Below are 11764 nucleotides of genomic sequence, written 5' to 3' on the forward strand. Positions count from 1 at the left end.
CACACACACACACACACACACACACACACACACACACACACACACTAACACACATGAACACACACAAAGTAGTATACAAAAAGTTGGTCATTGTTACGGAAACATAACATTTGGCAATAGTTATTTTTTTCTGGAACATCAAAACATACCAGCATTAGCATAATTTAATAACATTACACACGCTATAGGGGTCTAGAACACAATTTTGTTTTTAAAGCGAAGGCATATTTCATAACAATATACTAGACAACATTAATTTAAGCAGTGCACTCTGGTAAAATAATTTTGGTTTACTATGGAGCTCAACAATCGACTCACATTGCCAATAAACGAAAGGAGGGGGGGGGGGAGGCTTGCGCCGGCCTTTGACTATAACATGTCGAGACTTGTATTTGGTAGCCCAAGAAGTCGCAAAGTTTTCGTAAAGAACGGAGGGGGGCGGTCAAGATGGTGCTTGATCAAGGTAGGATATTGTAATACAAATCTATGCTGTAAACCCAACAAAGTCACTTAAAAATCTGAGTACAAAGCTGTCTGGGTCTAAAAAAATTGGATCAATTAGCTTTGACTGCTGGTAAAAAGTACTTCTTTGAGTGTTTATCTACCCCCCATACGAGACAATTCAGTCTGCCATAGTGCTTTTAAGTGGTAATTTTTCCAAAGTTGAAAATGTTGAATAACCCCCGCACGGTTCTACCACGTAGTCTAGTGATTATCGCTACCTTAGAATTACAAAGTTCTGTAATGTCATATTTGGCTGTTTTAAGTACGAAGATCATGAGGTCAGAAACGAAATGTTCTACCCGCTTTAACAAAATTGAAAGACTATTTGGAATCGTTACCCAGATATTCGAAGAATTGCATTCGAAAAGGCTTGACATGTTGGGAAACTCAACCTTTTTAACGTCAACATTTTCAAAACTAACCACTTAGCAGACATAATTTTGTACTTCTGAGGTAGCGTTATACTATATAGGAATAAAGAGCTTGAGTTGTAAAACGCTCAGAAAAGTGTCTGAAGATATCATTGGCACTTTACAGTACCATTGTCTGAGTCCCTGGTGGATTCCGTGGTCGTTGAAGCCTTCCTGGTCGACGTTTGGCCAATACCTGTATAATATAATATTCATTGAAAAAAATAAACACAATCACACATGAACTGCAGAGCTCAAAAGAACATAACTGTGTGATTTGTGTTCCGAGGCGGTGGTATCAGATCAGGCGCTCGTCAATCTTTAAGGCACTGGCCACACTGCAAGCAGAGCGGGCAGAGCGGGCAGAGCGGGCAGAGCGGGCAGAGCAGAGCAGTGGACATTAATACAAAGACAAAGAGGTGACTGGCGGTCTGATGTAAGTGTGGCCAGAGTCTTAGGCATAATAAAAAATATGGAGTTTTTGCGATATCTTAGAATTACAACGTTCTATCTGTCTTTTTTTGACTCTTTTGAATTACTAGGACCATGAGGCCAGAAACTAAATGTTCTATCTACTCTATCAAAATCGTATGATTATTCGGAGTCGTCATCAAGATATTCAAAGAATTGCATTCGAAACAGCTTGTCATGTTGTGAAACTCAAAATGTTATACTTCAATTTTTTCAAAACTAGGTAGTGAGCTGATAGGACTTTGATATTCTAGGGCAGTAATGAATATCATATTAAAGCCTGTTCCTCTGCTTTGCTTTTGATGCAAAACATATCTAGCTATCTTGAATAAAAACGGAAATATTAATTTACCTTTGAAGTAGGTGGGGGTCGCTAGAGTCAGAGGTAAAGTAAGCGAGAAATTTGCAGCCAACGTTTGATGACTTCTGAAACTACAAATGTACTTTTGCATTCATTTGATCAATTTTTTTTTTCAGTAAAAATCTTTCAGAATTGTATTTTAAAATGCATATTAAAGGCACTGGGAAAAAACCCAACAAAAGCAAAAACAATTTAAGGAAAATATTTAAAAAAGAAAAAAAAATCTATAGAAATTGCCCGACGGGCGGAAAAATGCTGTTTCCTTCGATTTCATTATTTTGACGAGCGCTTGTTTTCAACACTATGCCACATCTGCTAGCTGCTTTCTCTCTTTTTTCTTTACCCCCATTAGGGAATCGAATGCTTTGAATTTGTAATGATATATTAATTTGTTAGTATGTATCTAAGGTTGTGATTTTATGCAGAGAAACAAAAAAATAGGAAACTTAATAATTTACCTTTCTTTGCAGTGTGTTTCACAGCAAGACGGCTGTTTGGAGAGTCTATTTCTGTTGTAGTTATGCCTTTCGTCCCTGTGACGGTTTCTACCTTTTCTTCTAAGAAACAAAACACAAAAAAAACATACAGGTTTTTTTTTTTGCAAGCAGCCTTCCGTGGTTTTTAAAAGTTTTTATTTGTTTTTGTTTTTTAGTAATGTGAACCGAACTGACAGCATAAAAGCAGCCCACAGCAGAACGATATTCCGGCACCGAACGCAGTTCATACATTGTCATTTACCTCTTAACTAGTGCGCTTGTCAACCAGAGCGGTATCACCCACTTGTGGGCAATAATATTATAATTTCACAGTTTTGGTGGACGGTGGGGATCACCCAGGTAGTGACATGTGTTATTTATATCATACTATGCCCTGCTTGGAATTGCATGGGGGTGGGCGATACGAACATTGTTTTTGGCCTCTTAATAGTGGAAAAAAGATAGTGGTAGACCCTAGAAAAATGCTATCAAGATAAAAATTATATCGTTTGAACGATAAAATTGGGTGTATTAAAATATCTTTAAAAATCGGCTTTCGAAATCATGGAGGAAATGATTTAGAAACATCTTGTAAGTTGTCAAAAGAGCAACTCTATTATGACCAGTTTGGGTTCCCGTACTTGCTTTCTCGCATGAATTTTTACATTCATTTGTGCGAAATATAAAAGTCAGAAAAGTGGGGGCTGGCTATGCAAAAACACACACAAAAAAACAAAACAAAACGGTTGGCAAGCGCTGGTCCCAAGAACAGAATCAACCCAGGAAAATCAACAATGTGCTTCTTTTGTGACCATGTCTTCCAAACAGTCTAACATCCGCTCTTAGAATGTCCTGAACTACAATGTCTATGAAGGCACATTCTTCCCCCTGCCCCTACAACGAACAATGCCCTATACTGCAGCAAAGAGCTATTTCTGAAGATCACCTCTCCTATTAACATGGTATTGGGCCTAAGGGCACATTAAGCATGATCAAGAATTAGCGTAAAAATATGCATCTTTGGTGGCCCCAAGGGAAAAAACGTGTTTTGTCGGGGCACCTTTAAGATTTTTGGTTGCGAATTTGCAAGAAAAATGTGTTCTGTCTGAGTACATTCCAAATAAACGTGTTTTTACAAAATCAAAAAATTTAAATTTATTAAAAAACTAGACATGTTTTCATTGTAATATTTTGTCACATGATGGGAATCAATCTTTACTATCGATTTGTGAAAAAATAATAAAAATTGAAAAAATGTGTTTTGTCGGAGCACTACAGACATGTGCAAAGGCTAATGGAACAACAACAGCAACAACAACAACAACAGCCACAGCAAAAACAACATCAACAACAGAACAACAATAACAAAAAGAAAAGTAGGTTACCTGATAGGTTTTACTTTTACCATCACAGAAACACGTTATGTGTCACTAGTATATCCTGAAACTTACACACTAACGACATTTTCAATGAGACTTAATCCCGAAATTTAATATTAAAATTTGGTACTTGAAAAAAAAGTAAAAACTTACCTATTTATTACCATAGTATACAAATGTGCACGGAACCCGTCAAAATAACTCAAGAATCGGTAGTCTATAGCTTGCTCACTTTCGTCTGACCGCAGTTAAAACAAGATAAAACCAAATTGATCGGTTTAATCTTCTCAGATCTTTGCATGCAGGTCTAAATGTTGAATGACCAACAGAATCTAAAAGCTGAGACATAAAGGGCACTGCACACTATGGTTCTGACACATTTTCTTTGATTGTTGGCTTACGGGTGCGTGCAGACTAAAAGCCGCGACCCTAGCAATAGCCTCGCCGCGGCATGGTGGGTTATAAACACACCAAAAGCCACGGCAGCTAACAGTTACTGACCGCTAGCTGTTAGCTCGCCCGCGGCTGGATGAATGCTGGTCTGTTCACACCAAAAGCCACATGCTCAAACACATACCGAGCCATGTGCGAGCTAGTAGCTTGCAGCTAGTTGGGCAGTGGGTGCTTCAATTTTTTATGTGTAGGACCACATCAGTTTAGTGTTAATAAAAATGGCCAGCACTCCAGATGAACGGCATGCTTGTGTGTTGTTACATTTGTTGGAACCATAAGTGTATCGGACACATACTTTGTATTATACGTACCCATCGGGCCAACAGAAAAAGATCCCACGCCCAGTGTCATTTTGATGTAAATAGCCACAATCATAACACTAGTATGTTCATAACTGGGTTAGAACTACAGGGGCAGTCTTGGGTAAGATAATAAACTGCATTCCGTCTTGCGTGTACGATGTAAACAACATACCTGTCATCATAGGCTGTATACTTGGCGTTTATATGTCCTTTCCTCACTTTTTTTCTTCTGTCCAGCTACCCTTTTCTTGTTTTTTTGTCCTTTTCTCCTACCGTGACGCCTAAAAGACACAAATTTGTGTTGATGGAGCCATAAAACCCCAAAACTTAACCCCCCCAAAAAAAAACAACAAAAAAAAAAACAACAACAAACCCCAAACAATTCTCGCAGGAATTACCCTGTTTTCGGGGAATTTACGAAATCAAAACGCCGGCTATAAAGCAATACTCCTTAAGTCCAACACTGTCTATAGAGCTCGTTGACTTATCATTGTCTTCATCGTCGTCGTCGTCGTCATCATCATCGTCGCCATCATTATCAGAAAAGAAACAACAGCACCAACAAATTAACAATATGTTCTGACGAAAGCAGCATCATAAACACAGCGGTATAACAAGAAAAGGTATCTATTATTCTATGTTGGGTGAATTTCAGTGCGTGGAAGTGGAAAGAAGGATTCGCGCGACCCGTTGCGCCTCTTTTTAGATCTGACTTCGGCGGGAAGATCTTTGTCGAACCTCGATTTGAGGCAAACCCACAGCTTTTGGTGTGCACACTCTAAAGCAATAAAGAGACCATATTTTCGCGGCATAGCTACGGCTCGGCTCACGCTTTTGGTCCCCACGCACGTTTAAGCTGGTCAAAAGATAGTTGGGAATATGCAGGATATACCTAACACATTAAAAAGTGACATATTTTCATTACATTTACAAGCTTACACTAAGATGTGGCAGTGAGGTATTTCTGTCTCAAATTGGGCAATTTGTAGGCTAGATTACAGTAAATCATTTATTTTAGTGACCCTGTGTATGTATCCAAAGAGCCATTTTTAATATAGGGCCCTATTAGAAAAAAATAACTTTCTTCTTGCTTGATCAAGACTTTTTGAAGACAAAATCTTGTTGTTTGGTAGCTGGCCTGCAGAAGAAGCATCCAAAGTTTCGGGGTAAAGGCAAATTAGTAAATGGGCTAGAAAGTTTTTGACGCGGACGGACGAAAGGGAACAAGCTATAACGGTTGCCTCTTAAGTAACCTTAATACCTTAAAGTAATTTAAGGGACATTTGAATTATGCATTAACCCCCCCCCCCCAAAAAAAAATACTCAGAATCAAATAAGCTTCACTGTATGCATACCATAAACAAGAACATCTAACGAATACTCATAGGTTTTGATTTCTGCTCTCTAGCCAGTAACTTAGGTATCTGCAAAGCTATGTATCAGCTGGATATAACATAATTTTCTCCCAGTAAAGAACTTGCACTTGTTTGTCTTGGGCAAACTATAATATTATCTAATTGAAGCGCATAGATAATAAGTGTAGAACTATGTAATAGTATGTCTATTCGTTAGGCATTCAAGTTTAAAAAATTACACAAGTAAAATATCTACATTTCCCTACCTGGTCACGAAGATTTACCTTTTGTGGTACTGGTAGACGGGGATCCGTGAGAGCAATCAATGGTAACATTACCAGTAACTGAAAAAAAACAACAACATCAACCCAAAAACAGAGGTATAATAATTAATTACATATCACTTACTGTTGTTTCTAGATGGATATGAATTCGACTGACACTACCTTAGGAACATGTAAATTTGAAGCTTAGAATTTACGCCTTTCAATTAATTCATATTTTGGGAATGTAAGTCGAACCTGCCCTAACAGTACTACCTGTCTAAGACAATCACATTATGTACAAACTATTACCCCCCCCCCCCTCAGTTGTAGCGTTTTTTTTTTCTATAGATGTATAATGCCACTGTCCAAGAAAACCACTCCCCTAAGAAGACCACTTTTCTCCTCGTTAAAGGGTAGTCATCTCGGACTAGTTCGTAGTAGAAGTTTCTTTTCCCCAAAAGACGAGGAACGATCTATAAATAATAGTAGCTCTGGCGTCCTGGCTCCTATGAGCAAAGTAAGTGAGACATAATGTTTAGACGAGATATTTCCTTAGCACGGCATTGTTTTAATAATAATAATAATAATAATAATAATAAATAGCATTTGTATAGCGCATAACCCCGCTCGACAGCAAGCTCTATGCGCTTTACACTATATTATTACCCCAGCAGACCATAGAACACTCATAAACATTCTCAGCTTCCCGGGAAGCATACAGTTCAAGCAGCTGATTAAGCGCTCAAACACTCAAACTGACAAGATCTTTCACTGTCTATAGCTGGGTACCCATTCCCACCTGGGTGAAGTGAGGAAAACTCGTGTAAAGTGCCTTTCCCAAGGACACAACGTCGGGTCCCTGACAGGATTCGAACCATCGACCTTAGGGTTGCGAGTCCGAGAGCCTAACCACTAGGCTACCGGCGCCACTACTCCTCCATTACTTCCTCTACTTTACTTTTTGTGGCCACCTCTTATACCGCAAGACGTCGAGGGGAGATGCTGCAGCTGTCAGACGCGGTCCAGGTGTGTCGCAGTTTGAATTACCATATTGTTCTTTTTTAGGGCCTCTTTTACTCAGTCGATCCATCTTTTTCGGCTTTCCCTTTGCCTGGAGCCATTATATCATATGTGGTAGTAATTGGAGGCTGGTTGTTGCGACCCCATTCTCATTACGTGGCCAACCACTTTATTTGTTGTCTCTCGATGTATTTTTGTTGTTGATCGATTAGACGCATACTTGATATCCGATGTCTTCGTTTCTCTGGGATTATAAGTGGAACATGCCTTTATTTTCTTTATCAATCGTATTACCCAGAGCACTCTGCTAATCGGATAAATTCAGTTGGGGGCCAACCAAATTTTTCTGGATGGAGGAGTAAAAGCTACCATTTTGGAACAATACTCCCGATTCGACTGGCAACCTTGAAAAGCAAACTCGTCTCATTTTAAACTCACGCTTGAAATGAGTTGAATTCGGTCGTAGTGGGATAAAATTGTAGCCCCCCCCCTCACCGCCCACCCTCACCCCAAATCCGTGAAGGGCAATCTGGCTGGTCCTAACTCAATCAAATGAATTCGAATGGAAGTATGCACTGGGTAAAAGAGGATCGCGGTGTTTACTGCAAAGGTCATGCAATGTTACCTATACCTTTCACTTTCAGCCAGATTACACCTGTCCTCAACGATACTTGGATTGTCACGTTGAAGTCTTCAAAGGAGGTCCTCTTGATTATTGAATCTCCCGAAGAATAGCTGTTGAGACATTATTGGTGGGTTACAATTGTGTGGCGTCGTGATGAAATCAGGCCCTAGTCAAAATTATGTAATTGAAGAGACCGACACAGTTTCCGCCCGCCAGGCAGATTTTAACGAATTTTGTTTATTGGCCTTACACCTTTATGTCCATTTAAAACACATTTCTGGGTAGTCTTTACAGGCAAATGTTGATCTAGGGCACCAGAAATGTAAACTTGTGGTAATACCAATAACTCCATACGCCCCTTCCTCTAAAAAAGAAATTTAAAAAAATGACGAGCGCCCGAGTCCACATTGTTATGACACAGTCAGCTTCAGCGTCAGTTAGGGTGGGCGAAAGCTGTTCTGTGCGCGTTTTACTATTATTTATAGTGCGGAAAACAACATCCAATATCTCGACTAGAGAATGCAAGTTGATTTGCAAAAGAGTATTATTGTTTGATGCCCCCCCAATCGACATTATTTACATTAGTTTGGAATCAGGTTCACTCGAGCGCCGAATGAGATACATCAATTCAGCTGTAGACAAAGAAGAAAACCTTAACTGAAAAATAATCTAATAATCTTCACTATGCAGCAATCAAATGCACGCCCCCCCACCCACCCCCTCGTACAAGAGGATGTGCCCACCTATCAAACCACAGACGTTCATCCGTGTTGAGGAGATTCCAAACTGTTGAGTCTAAAAAAAAAAACAAACTATTTTTAAAACATTAGACCGTCTATTAAAAAAAAACAACAACACAAAAACAAAGTGACTTTTTGGGAAACATTCTTTTAGTAAGGTTTTACGGCGCTCGCAACAGCATAAGATCAGAAGAGCGCCAAGGGGTTGATGTCAACAGAGAAGCCCAAACGGATAATCAGGCTTACTCTGCTCACCTCTCTAGCCTCAACAGCACAGTCTGCTTCGACTATTAAGGCACCCCGGAAATAGCAGTTCACAAGAGAGTGACAAACAGACAAAAGAAGCAGAGGAAAAATTACGATAGTAAGGATGGAAAAAGAAAAAAGGAGCAGTTTCCCATATACAATATATATAATTTATATATATATATATATATATATATATATATATATATATGCATATATATATATATATATATATATATATATATATATATATATATATATATATATATATATAAATATATACAGATCTAAAGAATGCTCTAATTCATTCCAAATTATGACACTGATCTTGATTGGATTTGTCTTTAATAGATTTTTAAAAATGGTTTGCGTCCGACTATAAAGCAAAGTTTTTTTTTCTTATTCCTTGTTCATCAATTTGATACCTAATTGCAGTATTCGCTTCCCATGTCATGGCCGTCAAATTTTGGTGACTTCTAAAGCTCGAGTGTCCTTGAAAACTGCCAAGTTACAATTTTTATGCCTTTGATTAACATTTTAAAGTCAAATCCAAATAGAAAAGAAATATCTTTTGGAAGGAACAAAAAAGGTGTTGTGCAGAAGAAAAAAAAAATAGCCCAACAGTCAGAAAAAAGCCGATTGATCTGATTTCATTATTTTGACAAGCACCTGATTATACCGCGCGCCTCACAATTCTCTGTCGCCTCCATAGTGCGGTAAAAAATTCGTGGTGCAACTTATCGTCAATTATTTTCAAAACTATCGAGCATAGGTTCTATAACTTTTGCACAATGACTTGTATCAATTTGTCTTAACAGATCAATATTTTTGTAAATACCAGTTAGCTATATTCTAGAAAATTCCTTTATAATTACTAACAAATAATCCAAGTGGATGGTTTCATAGATTTCGAAAGATCTACAGCTTTGGCAACACGCTTTTAAAAGCAAGTTCGTAATTTCCCCCTAATCCCAACATTATGCTTATTGAACGCATGTTTTGAGAACTTTTAATGAAAAAAATGTATCCACTATAAAATTTATTTCGTGCAACAAGTTTTACTGCTAAAAAGTGTCATTGGTGAGTGAGATGTGACGTAGGCCACATGCATATGCAAAATGAGTGTGAGAAGCGTGAAGTACTGTGAACAATCCCTTTTCCGCGTGACAGAGAATTATAGTATTTTATATACATTTATGAAAATGAGTTTTTAATCTAGCCTCAATTATTGTGGAAAACTATGATTAAGTTAAGACAAATTAATACAAACTGCAGTTCAAAGTATGCGTGACATTGAATAACCCGTTTAAGAGATATTAGAGGATAAGTTTCGCCACGAATGTTGGACCATACAGACTTTAACATAAGTTATGGACCACGTGCAAACACTCTCGCAACACAAATGGGTGAAAAGCAAAACATTTGATATTTCATAGATAGTTAATGGAATCATTTCTTATCAAAATCAAATCAATTTTTGAATGATGACGTCACGAACTTAGGCAATATGTCGCTGGGAACATCAGTACCCCTCAAAAGAAAAATCTAGCAACTAGTGCCCATGACAGTCAGTTCAAAAACGGGTGCACCCACCATGCCGAGCAATGCAATCAAGGCAGCGTCGCCTCATGGTGTTGATGGTGTGGCAATGAAGGTCTGAGGATGGTTTGACCACTCCTGCTGCAGGATCTGTAGCAGCTCTTGTCGGTTAGCTGGAGATGGCTGATGCTGCTGGACTCTCTGGCCAAGTTCACCCCACACATTCTCAATGGGGTTGAAGTCGGGAATGTAGACTGGCCATGGCATTTTTGTGATCTCTGCTTGCCCAATGTGAAGCCACCACACATGCACCCGTCCATCTTTTAGGTTGACCCTGAATCGTGACTCATCTGTGAACAACACATGGCCCCATTGAGCACTTGTCCATTGTTCATGGGCCCGCAAGACGACTTGCCTGGTGTCCTGCGGTCAGCCTTGGTTTCTTGATTGGACGCCTGGCACGGATGTTGGCAGCATGCAGACGACGCCGAATGGTCTGGGAGTTCACCGCCGTGTTGGTAGTAGCATGCATATGATGCCTGATTCTGTTGGCTGTCGTTGTCCCTTGTCGAGGGGCTGCATGCGGTCATATCGGTTCTCTCTCTGAGTGGTCTTCTTGGGTCGAACTGCATGAAGGCGTTCTTGGATTGGTCCAGTGGCTTGATGGCGCTGCTTCAAACGGACAATGACAGAGTGTGACACTGCAAGCCTTCTGGCAACTTCTCAGGACCAAACTCCATCCTGCAGCCATGCTATCCCTAGCACGGTCAAAGTCTCTCAGCTTTCGTCTTGTTGGCTACATCGATGCAATACTTGATTTTGGGAAAACGGCGGCTCATATTGCCTCCAAAGTGAGCACAGTTTGAGACCATACGTCCGTTTATCGCGTGCACCTAAAATTTTAACTGAGGAATGTCCGTGGTTTTGCACACGATTCGATAAAAGACAGCAAATTTGGCTAAAATTCCCCGAGGATTTCCGTGCTGCACGTGGTCGATTTGCCCCTTTAGGAAACTTTGCAGTACACATTGTTAACTCATTAACATTTTCAGAGCAAACAAATTTAAAACATTCCTTGCTGTCCGTTCCCTCGATTAAAAAAAAATTAGGGCTGTCTGTCGAGGAGGTCCTTAACTTATGATGAAGTCTGTAGAAGCTGAGTTGGGCACATGGAAAATATTCGCATACATACTGACACACACACAAACACAAATGAAGACACAGCTATCAAGATAAACGAGAGAGAGAGAGAGAGAGAGAGAGAGAGAGAGAGAGAGAGAGAGAGAGAGAGAGAGGGAGAGAGAAGGGGGGCCTGCAGAGAAAAAGAGAGTATTAGAGAGGAGGAGAGATATCATGAATTTAAAAGAATGACATTATTTCATAATATTATACTCACACATAAATATAAACAGCGTGTCAACTGTTTCTGTCCGTCGAATACGTTCCTTGTCCATAGCTGCCACTGTAGCCGACTGGGATCAAATGTCGTGTATGAAAAGAATACTTCTATTTATTAAAAGTTATCTCAGCTGACCTTACATTCCACATTCTGTGTTAGACTTGTGTGAGTAACTGTGGAAGGCGGTTATTTATGATTGACGGCTCAAGAGTCTGCCC

The 11764-nt window shown here is 39.4% G+C and overlaps 1 protein-coding gene across 1 annotated transcript in view; it reads right to left on the reverse strand.

The window, feature by feature from the left end:
- The window catches only part of LOC101854508, a gene marked incomplete at both ends in the record, with an annotated part of 25427 nt that overhangs the window by 4646 nt on the left and 9017 nt on the right, over positions 1–11764 (reverse strand). Inside the window, 4 exon segments of the mRNA XM_005101221.2 lie at positions 1045–1110; positions 2205–2303; positions 5996–6055; positions 7629–7732. Coding sequence (XP_005101278.2) covers positions 1045–1110; positions 2205–2303; positions 5996–6055; positions 7629–7732 — 329 coding nt within the window.

This window comes from Aplysia californica, unplaced genomic scaffold (assembly GCF_000002075.1).
Source record: "Aplysia californica isolate F4 #8 unplaced genomic scaffold, AplCal3.0 scaffold00274, whole genome shotgun sequence".
In the NCBI taxonomy this organism is placed as follows: domain Eukaryota; kingdom Metazoa; phylum Mollusca; class Gastropoda; order Aplysiida; family Aplysiidae; genus Aplysia; species Aplysia californica.